At 47.3% G+C, this 15,915-nt stretch overlaps 1 protein-coding gene across 2 annotated transcripts in view; it reads left to right on the forward strand.

Moving 5' to 3' along the window:
* Window positions 1-15,915, forward strand: part of VAT1 (vesicle amine transport 1) — a 39,766-nt gene that overhangs the window by 16,160 nt on the left and 7,691 nt on the right. For both annotated transcript variants that reach the window (XR_014518138.1, XM_083470077.1), the window contains exons 2-5: window positions 5,789-5,996; window positions 6,970-7,140; window positions 8,266-8,355; window positions 11,691-11,932. Coding sequence is in view for 1 of the 2 variants with exons in the window: in XM_083470077.1 (XP_083326203.1) it covers window positions 5,789-5,996; window positions 6,970-7,140; window positions 8,266-8,355; window positions 11,691-11,932 (711 nt within the window). In the remaining variant the exon portion in view is untranslated. The remainder of the gene's footprint in view (window positions 1-5,788; window positions 5,997-6,969; window positions 7,141-8,265; window positions 8,356-11,690; window positions 11,933-15,915) is intronic.

Raw genomic sequence — 15,915 nt, forward strand, 5'->3', positions numbered from 1 at the left:
TAATCTCCTGGCAGACTTAGACTGAGCCTTGTAGTATATAAAGGTAATTGACAATTTACATAGAAATACGATAAATTATAGAAGAAATAAGTAACTGTGCGGTAAAAGTGTATTTAACAGATAACGTACAATGAAAATGTTTGGAAGTCTTTTTAAAACCTCAACTACTTTTAACTGTTTACAATGCTGTTTAAGATAAGTCATAAATTTCCCCAATTCCTTATTAAAATGTTGGTCTTCCTGGTTTCTGACTCTTCCGGACATTTTTGCCATTTTGGCATAGTCCATCAACTTCTATCTGCTATTCTTCTCTGGTAGGAACTTTTATCTTCTGTCCATCTCTGGGCCAGTAACATACGTGCATTTGTGGTCGCATGAGGATTGGATTTCTTTTTTGGTCAGAATCGTTTGCCCTCTCTATGGCCCTTCGAGATTTGAGCGGCTCGTCTGTCCAAATGGGCATTGCGAGTTGAGTGTGTGTCTGGGGAACTTGCCTTCCAGTATATATCCATGGTTGTGATGCGGTTTGAACCTGGCCGTCCCGAGATTGAACTGCCTCGCTGGGTTTGTCTTGTCCTGTGTTGCTGTGGAAACCAACTCTCTTCCTTCTGCTACTTTGGGCCAAGAGGCTTCATCTGTTTGGCTTTCCACACGCATGCAAAGTATTTATGACTGCTGCAGAGGGAGGTTGACGCCGAAGGTGAAGGATACCGGGCCACAGTTATGTTCCTTTCCTGAGAGGAGAGCCAAATAAACACAGGATTTCCCCCTCTGCAAAGGAAATGGTTGTGTTTTCTTTCAGCAGGAGAGATACGTGGCCGGGGGAAATCTGGAAATGGCGCCAGAGAGTTGCATTGTTTCCATGGGCCCTCCGGGAGCCCAGTCGCCATAAAAGATAGCCTGGGTACAAGAAGCAATCTTGTTAGTCGATTTAATGCAAACATTGCCGTGCTAGATCAAGCTTCTGAAAATTTGGGGGGTTTTTTTGCTGGAGGGAATAAATATACCAAGTCTGTATCATTTCTGGTGGAGCTGGTAACAGAAACGTAGTGAGACCCAGCCTCTGAGACACTTGTGTCCCAAGTCTACCCATCCATTGTTTCCATAATCTCCAATCTTCTGCATACACTTCACCGACCCCACCTCCATTGCATGTTTCTAAAATATAAATAAAATCTTGACAACACCAGCACATCAACCCTGGACAATGCTTTATGGGTGTTGCGCACTCTTCCCTCCCCGACCCCCAGCAAAAGGAATGTAGCCATGGGTTACTTGTCTTCTTGGGAAGACAGGCGAACTAATAACAGTGTCCTGGAAGAAGCAAAGATCACCAGTGTCAAAGCAATGATTCTTCAACATCAGCTTTTTTGGACTGGTCATGTTGTTCGGATGCCTGATGATCGTCTTCCAAAGCAACTACTCTATTCCGAACTTAAAAATGGAAAGCGTAATGCTGGTGGTCAACACAAGAGGTTTAAAGACTCTCTCAAGGCAAATCTTAAAAAAAAAAAGGCAGTATAAACACCGACAACTGGGAAACACTGGCCTGAGAGCGCCCCAGTGGGAGAACAGCCTTTGCCAAAGGTGTCATGGGCTTTGAAGACACTCAAACTCAGGACGTGTGGATCCAGAATTGGCCTCCATAGTCACTTACTGATTCACCGTTAAGACTGTATTAATGGAAGACAATCTTATTCAGCTACGAGTGATCACAGAAGAAGAAGAAGAGGAGGAGGAGGAGGAGGAGGAAGAAGACGACAATGAAAGTGCCAGCGATGGACTTTCTCTGCATTGGCCCTAAGCAGAGTAATTTTTAAATGTGTGCAGACTCACAAGTGTGGGACTGGAATATGACCCGGGTGTGAAATGTTATGATCACCTGTCTGGACTTGAAAACAGAAGGTAGCAATGGGCGCATTGCTCCCCAATTAAAAGGATGCTAAATACCCACTCTAGAAGAATGGCAGATGAAGGTGATCGACTACATGGAACGGGCAGAAATGACTGGCAGAATCCGAGACCAGGGAGAAGAGTTGGTGGAAGAAGACTGGAAAAAGTTTAAAGACTATTTACAGAAATATTGTAAAATTAATGAATGTTAGAAGGATGTTGGATAGAAACTAAGTGGTTTCCAGCTGTAATGCTTTAGGAGATACGAAAAAAAAGGTCTACAAATGGGTAAAAGCTTAATGGTAAGGATTTGCTGAACTAACAAATTGAAGTGGAATACAAAGAAGGGAGGTATGAGGAGGTCTGGGGAAATAAGTGTAAGGAAGATATGTTATGGAAAATTATTTGTTTTTTAACTGTTTTTATGTTGTATTTTGTTTCTTTTTATTTTTCATTTTCACTGTTATACTTTAAAAACTTCAATAAATATCTTTTGAAAAATAAAAATAAAAGGATGCTAAAAATGGCTGTGGTTGAGCGGTTGTGGGTTCGACGCAGCCTGCTCTGCTCTTTCTCGTTCCTGCATCGCAGGGAGTTGGGCTGAATGACTCTTGGGGTCTCTTCCAGCTCCATGAGTCTATAATTCTGTATATCTGAGCTGTTTTCTGTGGGGCAGCCTCCACCAGGGAAGGCCAGCATAGAAAAAAAAGCTTTAAAAATGAACCAATAATTCCTGCCTTTTGAGCCTGGACAATGGATCTTTCACTGTAGCTTTCTCTTTGTCCAAGATCTGCTTTCCCAGATGCTGAAATCATTTCTGTGACTTCGTTCCTCGACTAAAGGTGGGAGCAGGCTAGTTTCTTGCAGTGGGAGTTTGCCTCCTATCTTGATTTCTGCAAAAATGCTAGAAAGTTACTTAAAACCAAACAAGCCTGGGAATCTGAGGCTTTCCCTGGAGAGGCAACTGGTCCTTGGACCCCCAGGGGGTCTTTGTAGGGTCTTTGGGAGCCCTAGTATATGTGGTACAGAACCAAGGGTTAAAATGGGCTTTGCGTGGTGACCTCCCCATCACACTGTGAAAACTGAGAGGGTTCCTGAGAGCTCAACCCAGTCGTCTTCTCCAGCTGCACATTGCTGAAGAAGGGAAAGAATCTGTTTCTTCCCTCTCCTGGCCTCCTACCCACAAGGGAAGTTCATGGGCTGTTTCTCGACCTTGGCTTTGAAGTGTTTCTAGGAATCTTCAGTTTCAGATTGAGAACACAAGAATACCTGAAATTAACATAATGGGCGACCGTGCTCAACCTCGGGTGTTGGTCTGCAGTTTCTAGTGGGTGGAGACGATGTGCTTGGCTCTCTGGACTTATTTTCCACTTTTCAATCTAGCCCTCTAATCCAGAAAATATCACCCAGAGCTCTGTGGTGTTGCATTCCAAACAACAGTTATGCATTACGAAGAATTTCCCCTTCCCTTCAGAATGATGAAGCTTCATGTATTTCTGAAGCATGCAAGGAAATGTAATGTTGCAGGTAGGGACAATCCTTGTGTACAGTGGTACCTCGGGTTAAGTACTTAATTCGTTCTGGGGGTCTGTTCTTAACCTGAAAGTGTTCTTAACCTGAAGCAGCACTTTAGCTAATGGGGCCTCCTGTTGCTGCTGCGCCGCCACTGCACAATTTCTGTTCTCATCCTGAAGCAAAGTTCTTAACCCGAGGTAATATTTCTGGGTTAGTGGAGTCTGTAACCTGAAGCGTATGTAACCCGAAGTACCACTGTATTGAGCAGCTCCCAGCTGAGCCCCTTTGGCTGTGACAAAAGTGTGTGTGTGTTTTCGGCGTCCGGGTGCCAAAACGTACGATAACAGAGGTGTTCGGGAACCGAGGTTTGACTGTACAATATATCACATAATTTTGGATAGCCCTCTTCTCGATACCCATCACAGGGATCTCCTAGTGACTCCCTTAAATATCAAAATAATGATTTGTAGAGAGTCTGTAATCCAATATTTGTTGAGGGATAATACTCCTGAAAATACCAAGATTGTTTCGGGGTACTTAGCTGAGATCTTTAAAGCTAAATGTAAAGTTGCTTGGTTTATTCAGTGGTGGTTATCTAGTCTTTTGTATATTGCATGTGTTTGGATTATCAATGTATTTGGATGGCTTTGTATGCTTTTACTGTTTTAACTTATGCCGATAAAGGCTAGATGCAAGTTGCAACTCCCAACCCCCTTGGGTGGTGCAGAGTTAAAAAGGGCAATGGCTACTTCCCCAAAAGTCAACGCCTCGAGGCAGAAAACAAGGAGGTGTGCGGTCCTTTCCGCCCACCAACTGCCATGCAAGCCAGACTTCCTCCCTCCAGGCTTGAGTTTGCGGCCAATTCTTTGCAAGCCTGCTAAGGGCAGCCAATAAGAACAGGCTGGAAAAAAGCTCTTCCTGGATTGTGTATTTTTCATCTGTGACTGCCCAGATGGGTGGAGGGGTCTTCAGAGAGAAAGGGAGGAGCACTGTGCTCCCTTCTTTGCTTTCAGACCTTTTTTCAGGTCAGTGTAAGGTTACCATAGGGACGCAGGTGGCGCTGTGGGTTAAACCACAGAGCCTAGGACTTGCCAATCAGAAGGTCGGCGGTTCGAAACCCCGCAATGGGGTGAGCTCCCGTTGCTCGGTCCCTGCTCCTGCCAACCTAGCAGTTCAAAAGCACGTCAAAGTGCAAGTAGATAAATAGGTACCACTCCGGCGGGAAGGTAAGCGGCGTTTCTGTGAGCTGTGCTGGTTCGCCAGAAGCAGCTTAGTCATGCTGGCCACATGACCTGGAAGCTGTTTGTGGACAAACGCCGGCTCCCTTGGCTTATAGACCGAGATGAGCGCCGCAACCCCAGAGTCGGTCATGACAGGACCTAATGGTTAGGGGTCCCCTTTACCTTTACCTTAATGGTCACCATGTTTTTTTCAATGAATCCGGGGACACTTATCAACTTCAATGGATTTTGTATGGGGACTGATTTGTAAATCCACGGACTGTCCCCGGTAAACGGGGACGTCTGGTAACCTTAGGTCAGCGGTGGGGCCCAGGGGCAGCATGTGCCCCTCCAGGTCTTTCTGTCTGGCCTTTGAGACTTTCTTAGCTACACCACTCTCCGCAAATGTGTTTGCCTGGCTGGCCAGGCTTTGTGTCCTTGTGTTGTGATGATACCTTTTGCTTGCCTGGGTAAAGCAGAGAGAGAGGTCTGGGGTGTGTGCTGGAAACCTCTGACTTTTACCATGCAAAGAGAAGTCACACCCATTGCTCCGCCCAGTTTTCCCCTGGCCCCGCCCACCACCAGCACACACCTCTGGGAGATTGCCAGGGAGGCCCTCTGGACTGTAAAAGGTTATCCACCACAGCCAGCATAGCCAATAAAAGGTAAAGGTAAAGGGACCCCTGACCGATAGGTCCAGCCATGACCGACTCTGGGGTTGCGGCGCTCATCTCGCTTTATTGGCCGAGGGAGCCGACGTACAGCTTCCGGGTCATGTGACCAGCATGACTAAGCCGCTTCTGGCGAACCAAAGCAGCGCACGGAAACGGTGTTTACCTTCCCGCCGGAGTGGTACCTATTTATCTACTTGCACTTCGTGCTTTCGAACTGCTAGGTTGGCAGGAGCAGGGACTGAAGAACGGGAACTCACCCCGTCGTGGGGATTCGAACCGCCGACCTTCTGATCGGCAAGCCCTAGGCTCTGTGGTTTAACCCACAGCGCCACCCACGTCCCAGCATGGCCAGTAGTCAGGGTTAATGTGCGGCCCATCAACACCCAGAGAGATGAAGATTCTCCATCCCATGAGTAGCCTGTGATGGTCTTCCATTTGGGCTGGAGTCCAGCATCCCTGATTGTCCTCTCCTCTCTCCTGTACCAGGTAGGTGAGAAGGTGATGGTGATGGCCAGGTCGGGGCTCTGGCAGGAAATTGTGACCGTCCAAGCCAACCAGACATTCCCCATGCCGGAAGGGATGAGTTTCGAGGAAGCAGCTGCTTTTTTGGTCAACTACATCACCGCTTATATGGTCCTCTTTGACTTTGGCAACCTGCGACCCAACCAGAGCGTCCTGGTCCACATGGCAGCAGGTAACCAAGGATTTCCCCCTCTGCAGTAGGAAGCTATAGATCAATGAAAGAGGAACTCGCAGAGCAGTCCTTGACTTCCTATTCTCTTCCTGCACTACGAATGTATTTATTACCTTTGTATCCTTCCTTCTCTCCAGTGCTCAAGGTTCTTTTCTTACCACCCACCCTTTCCCCATATGTCACAAAGCCGCTTGGTCAAAGCTGGGGTCATGGTTTGTTTCTCCCTAACAAGCCAGGATCACGACCCAGGCTTAGCTGCTGTAGACTTGTGAAATCCTGGCTTGTTACAGAGAAAGAAACCACAATTCCAGGATCAGACATCGCAGTGCTCTGGCTCTGTGACCTGGTAGCACCATAGAAGGAGTGAAAACAGGCTATGCGCACCAGCCTTCTGCTCATGTATCTTGTTGACGTGTGAGCGCAGCCATTGCGCAATAGAACAGGACCTCCAAAGTGTTTAATTGCCGTGATTCTCAAACTAGCTTAATTCGATAGCATAGATCAGCGGCTGCCAATCCTTGGGGGCCTGTGGGAATGCTTGCAAACAGGAAAAATGGTTGAGCACCACAGCTGCAACCCGCAACTTATTCTATTGGCTAAAATATGCTTCTTTCGATCCAAATTTCGGGGGTGGGGGCCCTGTGAGGACCGGTTCCTGGCATACATATTCCCTTGAGGTTCTTTTGATTTGATATTACCAGAGATAACATCTCTGATGGATCTTAACTTAGGCTAGTTTAGGCTCGGGAAGCGATGAACGCTGATACATTCCTGTGAAGCCAACTTTTCCTTGGCTCTTCTTAAGCCAATCCGCGTCGTCTTCTGTATGGGCCAACGGAGCAGCTATTGTCTACTGAATTTGGCAGCGAGTGGAGAGAATATTTCCCGCGTTGGGATGGAGTTGAACGAGGCCCCTTGGCTGCCAGTGGCGCCACAATGCGCGGCTTCACTTGCCTCTGTTTCCTCCTTCCAGGTGGCGTGGGGACTGCGGCCGTCCAGCTCTGCAAAACTGTGGAGAACGTCACTGTTTTTGGTACAGCTTCTGCCTCCAAACATGAAATCCTCAAGGAGAATGGGGTCACCCACCCCATTGACTACCGGACAGCTGATTATGTGGCAGAAGTACGGAAAATCTCCCCCAAAGGTCAGTAACAGAGCAGAGGCAGAGAGCTCTGGAACCAGGGTGCAGCAGGCAAACACTTTCCTCCATATAACTAGACCTTTGGCCCTTAACTATCTGTGGCCTTTTAGAAGTGTATGGGATGTTTATAAAAAAATTCTCTTCCTCCTGGTTTTAACGTACCTATGTGGGGTTTATTGTCTGCCTGCCTGCCTGTTGGATTGGTTGAACGTTGCTTTGGGGTTACGCTAGGCAAGATAAAGCAACCAACATATTCAATAAATAATAATAACAACAATAAAATAACAATCATTATCATTATCTCCATCTCTGGGTTTTTGCTTGCGACGTGGTTTTCAGCTGAATTGTGATAACCTGTTGCAAAACTCCACAAAGTGTTTTTTTTTATAATTATCCTGATTTGTAAAGCTGTTAAGGGGATCTTGGATAATTAATCGTAGTAATTTAAATTAAGCAATTAATTCTGCTGATAAAAACAAGAGGCCTGGAGAGAAAAGCACTCTTTCCTTTCATTAGGCTAGAGTGCTGTTTAAATTTGGCCAAGGGAACACATCACATTATAAAGGTAAAGGTAAAGGTACCCCTGCCCGTACGGGCCAGTCTTGACAGACTCTAGGGTTGTGCGCCCATCTCACTCAAGAGGCCGGGGGCCAGCGCTGTCCGGAGACACTTCCGGGTCACGTGGCCAGCGTGACAAGCTGCATCTGGCGAGCCAGCGCAGCACACGGAAACGCCGTTTACCTTCCCGCTGGTAAGCGGTCCCTATTTATCTACTTGCACCCGGGGGTGCTTTCGAACTGCTAGGTTGGCAGGCGCTGGGACCGAGCAACGGGAGCGCACCCCGCCGCGGGGATTCGAACCGCCGACCTTTCGATCGGCAAGCCCTAGGCGCTGAGCCTTATACCCACAGCGCCACCCGCGTCCCGAACATCACATTATAGTCTTTTTAATATTAAAAAAGATCAGGGCTTTCCCTTCTGCATTTTTTGGAATGTTCCCCTAAGGGAAATGTGTTTACAACTGCCCAGAAACAGATATTTCAAACGTGGAACTGGACATTTGTCCCTGAATACTGGAAGGTCCTTATAAATATTTTGTAACAGCAACTTTCTCTCTTTGTCTTGTTAGGTGTAGATGTCGTTTTAGACCCTCTGGGGGGTTCAGATACCACAAAAGGCTTTAATCTCCTGAAGCCAATGGGGAAACTAGTCACCTACGGTGAGTAAAGAAAATTTATTGGGTAACTGAATTGAGGCTCCATCCAGCCCTGGAATCTTTTGAATCCCAAAGTGCAAAATTCGAATCTTCAAATAGGAAAATTCCTCTGTGCATGTGCAGAATGCTGTGCTTTAGATGTGGAGCTCAGCTCTGCGCTGGAGCCAGTTTGCAATTCCACGGCTCAGCCTCTTGAGCCTGAGAAATGGAAATGTACAAGGACAGGCTTCCTGGGGTCAGACCAAAAGCTCCCATCGTTCTATCTCCAAAAGAGCCTTTGAAGCACCCCCCCCCCTTTATCTGAGTCAACTGAGCACCCTGCAGCTGTGACAGAAGCTTTGTGGCATGTGGGAGTCAAACGCCAAAGCTGTTGAATGCTTCTCTCCCCCTGCTTCCGGCAGTGAGCACACTGTAATTCTGTGCTCGCAGACAAAGCCTTTACACAGTCGAACTGGCAGCGGAGATCAGAATCTTGCAACCCCGGGGTGGCCATCTAGAAGTTTCAGAGTTGAAACTTGCAGGCCTTTGCAGACGCCAACATGGTGTTCCGAAAAAGGTCACTGTCATTTCCAGTTCTGCAGTATAAAGACCCCACATACCAGGCTGCCGTTTATGGTTATGAATTCATTACAAAACCTAAATTTGTTTCAGCCTGATTTTGAACCTGGTTTTGACATAGAAGGCCTACATTGGGAGAAGGAGGGTGGATAATAATAATAATAATAATAAGTGTATGCTGCCCATCTGGCTGGGCTGCTCCCAACAGAATATTAAAAACACAATACGACTTTGCGGAACAGGGCTGCCTTCAGATGTTTTCTAAAAGCCAAATACAGTTGCACCTTGGTTGTCAAACGCCCTGGTACTTGGACATTTTGGCTCCCGAACGCCACAAACCCGAAAGTGATTGTTCCGGTTTGCAAACGTTCTTTTTGGAACCCGATTAGCCAATCAGAAGCCGTGATTTGGTTTTCGAATGTTTTGGAAGTCGGACAGACTTCTGGAATGGATTCCGTTCGACCTCCAGTTTACGACTGCAGTCATTTATTTCCTTGACATCTGACAGGAGGGCATTCCACAGGGAGGGTGCCACTACCGAGAAGGCCCTCTGCCCGGTTCCCAGTAACTTCATTTCTTGCAGTGAGGGAAATGCTACAAGGCCCTCACAGCTGGTACTGCTAAGTCTCTCAGTGGCTATGGGCATCATTGGCCATGTTATCCTTCTGTGGTTCAGGGCCATTGAGTTCCAGTAGCTCTATCTTCCTGGATGGCCACTTCCAGGAAATGTTACTAGAAGCCTCCTGTTACCCTTCCTCCTGGCATATGTGTCTTGTGGTTTATTCCTTGTGCCGCCTTTCAACCACATGAAACCACCCAGTAAGATCATCTGGGGTTCTGAAGTATCGGCAGGTACTGATGACGGCCCCCTTCGAAACTCCAGGTCACCTCGCTCCATCTCTCCTTGACATCTAATTCTGGCGAGGCACAGGAAGCCTTGAATGGGCTATCAGTAACGAACTAGATAAGGGCGATAAACTGAAGCTCAGTTGCAAAAGAGGGGAGGTACTGGTATAGCTCAGGGCCCCATTGTTCTGGAGGGGGGAAGTGTAGGTCCTTGGCCTTTGAAGCCCTGTGGGGCTGGGGACCTGGGTGCTGGAGAGATCGTCTGCCTCCACTTTGGGCAGAGTAGCTAAATTGCACCTAGGAAGCCAAATCATGTGCAATACTGACGCTTTTCTTGAGATTAAGGCCATGTCCAAGCACTTGTTAGAATATTCCAAGGCCTTTACTGGCAGGACATATCTAAGGAAGAATACATGCAAAGGATTTACATTCACATGCTCTTCCAAGCACGGGTTTAGTTTTTCCTAGTTGAAGATTTCAGCCTCTTCCTAAGAGAATGTGAGACAGCGGTTTTGAGCACACGCAGAGCACTTTGTCAGTTGCCCCTAAGCAACTCTTGTGTAATAGCACACAACAAAATTAACTCTCGAAACACCAGCAAATTAAGGAGAAATTCACTCAGAACAATTACAGTGGTAATTACTAAACGATGACCAACGAAGATAACTGCAAGCCACAATGCATAAAATACCACAATACATGCCAGAATCATGTAAAAGGAACAAATTGAGAAACAAAGACACACAATTTATAAAATCGTGGTGTTTTTTTAAAAAAAATCCTCCCTTCCCAGCTGCTTTTCCTGTTCTTAAAGTCATGGCCTGGGAGAGGCTAATTGCTCAGCTAGACTTGACTGAGGTTGCCTGTGTAGGACAATAGAGTTAACCTTCCAAGACATCTGGCCGCTGTATGCTACTACACTGGTACCTTGGGTTACAGACGCTTCAGGTTACAGACTCCGCTAACCCAGAAAAAGTACCTCGGGTTAAGAACTTTGCTTCAGGATAAGAACAGAAATTGCGTGGCAGCAGCGCAGCGGCAGCAGGAGGCCCCATTAGCTAAAGTGGTGCTTCAGGTTAAGAACGGACCTCCAGAACGAATTAAGTTCTTAACCCGAGGTACCACTGTACTGCGGCCCATGTTTTGTTAGCCCAAACATGTAAAACGAGCAAAGTCCCAACTAAAGAAGAATGGCAACTGAAGCTGATGGAATATGTGCAGCTTTCAGACCTAAATAAGAGAACAAGAAGAACATACGTTTAGAGAAGATTGGAAAATGTTTATTGAATATATGGGGGGAAATTGTGTACACTTGAAAATGTTGGCGGCATTAAGGTAAATTCAACAGTGTAAATAAGTTTCGATGGATGCAATAATGGAATACTGAATGGTTTAGTTTATGTAAAATATGCAGGGATTTAAGATTTGCAAAATGAACCATGGAAAGAGAAGAAGGGAAGTCAATTGAGATTTTAAGGCTGTTTAAATGAGTACAGTGGTGCCTCGCAAGACGAAAAGAACCCGTTCTGTGATTCTCTTCGTCTAGCGTTTTTTTCGTCTTGCGAAGCAAGCCCATTGACGGATTAGCAGATTAGCGCTATTAGCAGCTTTTAGTGGCTTATCGGCTTATCGGATCAGCTGATAAGCGGCTTAGCAGCTTAGAAAAAAGGGGGGGGGAGGAAAAAACCCCGCAGGAACTCGCAAGACATTTTCGTCTTGCAAAGCAAGCCCATAGGAAATTCGTTTTGCGAAGCACCTCCAAAACGGAAAACTCTTTCGTCTAGCGAGTTTTCCGTCTTGCGGGGCACCACTGTATTCTAAATTGTAGAACATAAAATTTAATAAAAATTTACTGATATATAAAACAAGACCCCCTGGCCGCTGTGCAGCAGTACCCAGGCAGTCGCTAAACGATACGTCTTTCCGCTTGGCAGGTGTAGCCAACTTGGTAACAGGGCAGAGGAAGAACCTGATGGCCATGGCTAAGACCTGGTGGAACCAGTTCAGCATCAATGCCTTGCAGCTCCTGCATCTCAACAAGGCTGTCAGCGGCTACCACCTGGGCTACCTAGATGAGGAGGTGGAGCTCTTGAGCAGTGTGGTGAACAAGCTGATTGCCCTCTACAACCAAGGCAAAATCAAGCCCAAGGTGGACTCTGTTTGGCCCTTTGATCAGGTGAGTGTGGGCGGCAGCGCAACGGGCTCTTCCTGTGCTTAACGCGTGTGATTTCAGGGCTTTGGCTGTTCAGTGGAGATAAAAGGGAGGCCCTCCGTTTAGCCGCAGGAAATCACAGGCAGGCCTATAGGATGCGGGTGGTTGGGACCTGGCTTGTACACATGCAAAGTGATTTAGGGGCTTTAGGTGTGAGCAGAAGCTGAACAGGAGCCAGCAGCGAGATGCAGCAGCTAAAAAGGCTAACACAATCCTAGGCTCTGTTAACAGGAGCACGGTCTCCAGATCACGCAGGGAACAATGGTTTTGCTCTGTTCAGGTTGCGTTGTGGATCTGGGTGAGCCACATATAACGAAAAGACGTTGCTAAACTGTGCTGTGTTTCCAGAGGAGGGTGACCACAACGTTGAGGAAGCTGGAAACCGAGCCCTGTGAGGAAAGAGTTGTAATAGCAGGGGGATGTGCAGCCTGGAGATGAGAAAGTCAAGGGGGGAGCATTTTAGCGTTCATCTTCAGGAGGTGGCGTAGACTAGGGTCCCGGCCACACCATACAGCATTTCATAGAATCATAGAATCATAGAGTTGGAAGAGACCACAAGGGCCATCGAGTCCAACCCCCTGCCAAGCAGGAAACACCATCAGAGCACTCCTGACATATGGTTGTCAAGCCTCTGCTTAAAGACCTCCAAAGTAGGAGACTCCACCACACTCCTTGGCAGCAAATTCCACTGTCGAACAGCTCTTACTGTCAGGGAGTTCTTCCTAATGTTGAGGTGGAATCTTCTTTCTTGTAGTTTGGATCCATTGCTCCGTGTCCGCTTCTCTGGAGCAGCAGAAAACAACCTTTCTCCCTCCTCTATATGACATCCTTTTATATATTTGAACATGGCTATCATATCACCCTTTAACCTCCTCTTCTCCAGGCTAAACATGCCCAGCTCCCTTAGCCATTCCTCATAAGGCATCGTTTCCAGGCCTTTGACCATTTTGGTTGCCCTCCTCTGGACACGTTCCAGTTTGTCAGTGTCCTTCTTGAATTGTGGTGCCCAGAACTGGACACAGTACTCCAGGTGAGGTCTGACCAGAGCAGAATACAGTGGCACTATTACTTCCCTTGATCTAGATGCTATACTCCTATTGATGAGGCCCAGAATTGCATTGGCTTTTTTAGCTGCCGCTAAAAACTAGTACCTCGGGTTCAACACACGCTGGTTCCCTCCAGGAATTATGGGATTGTATCTTACTGTTATGGACTGGTTGAACGCAGGGGAATGGTTTGGAGGAACTAGCTGGGGAAGCCCCCCAAGGGAAGAAGACTCAGAGCCCGGGGATGGGTGGTGGGACAGAGGGAGAAGATGGAGAAGACTGGGAGGAGGTGTTGGAAGCTGAAGAGGCAACAGGGTTTAGTGAGCTGGGAGAGTCTGTGGCAGAGAGAAGTCCAGAATAAGAAGTAGAGGCTGAGGCTGAAGCTGGGGTGGGAGGGGGGAGAGTCAGAGATGAAACAGACTGGGAAGAGTCTGTTGCTGTGACCAGCTCCCCTCCTCCCTGGTTTCTCAGAACCAGGAGAGCCACGGAGAGAGAGGATGAGAAATTAACTTCAGGCAGGCACAGGTGGTGGTGACGGGAGATGGCTTTGCAGCGGTGATGGGAGATGGCGGCATTAGTGGTGGCAGCCTGCAAGGCCTTGTGGAGGTGATAGAGAGTGGCGGCAGTAGCGGCAGTGGCCTGCGAGGCCTTGCAGTGGCGGCAGGATTTGGCAGCAGAAGTGGCAGCAGCCTGCAAGTCCTCCTGGCGGTAGTGGGAGGCGGTGGCAGAAGCTGTGGCGACCTGCCTCAGCTTCTGCCACTGTCTCCTGCTGCCACTGCAAGGCCTCACAGGCCGCCACTACTGCAAGGCATTGCAGGCTGCCGCCGCTTCTGCTGCTGCTGCCACCCACTGACGTGGCAATGCTTCGCAGGCTGCTGATTATTGTGCCCCTGCTGCCAGGCTGCTGCCGCTTTTGCCTCCATCATTCCTGCTGGCAGCCTGGCAGCCCCAGATTATTTGTATTCACAATGACTCATGATCGTACTTTGGATTCCCCTGAATACCACCAATTGGTAGCCAAGTCCAAAACCCAAAGTCCTGTTGGGATGCATTTTGCCTCGCCTGCTGATGAAACGGAGTGTGTGTCGAATGAGAATGTTGTCATTTAACCATTTTGGACCCCTAAGTACTAGTAGTCGTCAGGACATTGTCCTGTTCGCCTCTGTATAGTTCCTTCCTTATTTCAGATATCGTCAGATATTGATACAGTGGTGCCCCGCAAGACGAAATTAATTCGTTCCGCAAGTTTTGTCGTCTAGCGAATTTTTCGTCTTGCGAATCACGAAATCCCATAGGAATGCATTGAAAATCAATTAATGCGTTCCTATGGTCAAAAAAAGTCCAAACAAAGCCAAATTTGGTACAACAACAGTTTATTAACTGCTCTTTAAAGTCAAACATACTGTAAAGAGCAGTTCAAAAATTGAAGGGAAAATAAATTAACTTTATAAACATGACAGAAAAACATTTAAAAATCAACAAAGTGTACAGTACATTTTCTAAGACTCTGGGGGACCACTCGAAGAAGGCTCCTCTTCCACTCTTTGCTTCTTGCTGAAGAACCCCCTCCTCAACTGTTCCCCCAGCCACCCACCACACAGAAATTCAAATCCAGATTTTTTTTAAAAAACAGCAGAGTGGCCCAATGGTCACAGAAAATCATAAAAATTCCCAAAAAAGGCCCACAAGCTCCCAGATTATCGCAAACCCCCCCACAACACCAAGTCCTTGAATCCCAAACACCCCAACCCAAAATCCAAAACCCCCCCAAAAAGTTTTAAAAGTTTAACTTACCAAATGGATGCAAGAGAAGTTCTGGAAAAGTTTTGGAAAAGCTTCAAAAGTGAGCAAAGTCTGAGAAAAGGCTACCAAACCACGTGCTACAGTTGCTCCTCGAAGTCAAGTCGCAACTGCAGCTGTTCAAGCTAAGCACCCTTGGTTTTAACGGTTTTTAGACAAAGGAAACAAAGTCGCGAGACGTTTTCGTCTTGCGAAGCAAGCCCATAGGGAAATTCGTCTTGCGAGGCAAATCGAAAACGGAAAAACCTTTCGTCTAGCGAGTTTTTTGTCTTGCGAGGCATTCGTCTTGCGAGGTACCACTGTATATCGCAATGTCCTGCTGGTGATACGTTGCGATACCATAGCTGCCAACCTTCCCTTTTTTTGCGGGAAATTCCCTTATTCCAGCGCCGTTTCCCGCTCCTATCCCAGATTGTTAGATATCCCGTAGACTGTCCCCGGGGCAGGTGAGGCTGCTGATCCCTTATTTTCAAATCTGAAAGTTGACATCTACGTGCTATACTGATAACCAGTTATCGCTCAGCCCTAGCGTGGGGAGCAGGGTGATTTCGAACAAAGCCTTTCACTGCATGACTTTGTGTTTAGTCATGAGGCGGGGTGCTGTGGGGAGCGAGTGAAGAAATAAGTTGAGTCATTAGATCACATGTGTATTTGCTGCTCATTAAGAGAGAGGAGGGACAAGGGACAAAGCCAAGCCCAGCAAATCTAGTGCTGGGCTTTAGTGAGTAAGTTCATTGCGTGGTTTTTATTTTCACAAAAGGTTCAGTCCTTTGCATTTGCAGGCAGGAGTGCAAGAGAACCCCTAGTTCAGATGTAAGCAGCACTGAGCAGGATAGACCCAACGGTTTGATTCTCTGTGACAACCACTCTTCCCAGTCTTGGCGTTTGCCTCTTGCAGGGCTGAGCCTTTTAAAAGAGGCTCCCAGGCGCTGAACCCTTGTTTAGAGATCTCCTGGCCTTGTTGCCTTATGTGTTCCAAGACCTGACACTGAAAACTGGCTTGGGAAATGAACGGGACACAGTGACGGAAACCAGAGCGCACGGAAATGCCGTTTACCTTCCAACCACAGCGGAACCTATTTATCTACTCGCACTGGTGTG

The sequence above is a fragment of the Podarcis liolepis genome (genome assembly GCF_965112155.1).
Source record: "Podarcis liolepis genome assembly, chromosome: 13".
NCBI lineage: Eukaryota > Metazoa > Chordata > Lepidosauria > Squamata > Lacertidae > Podarcis > Podarcis liolepis.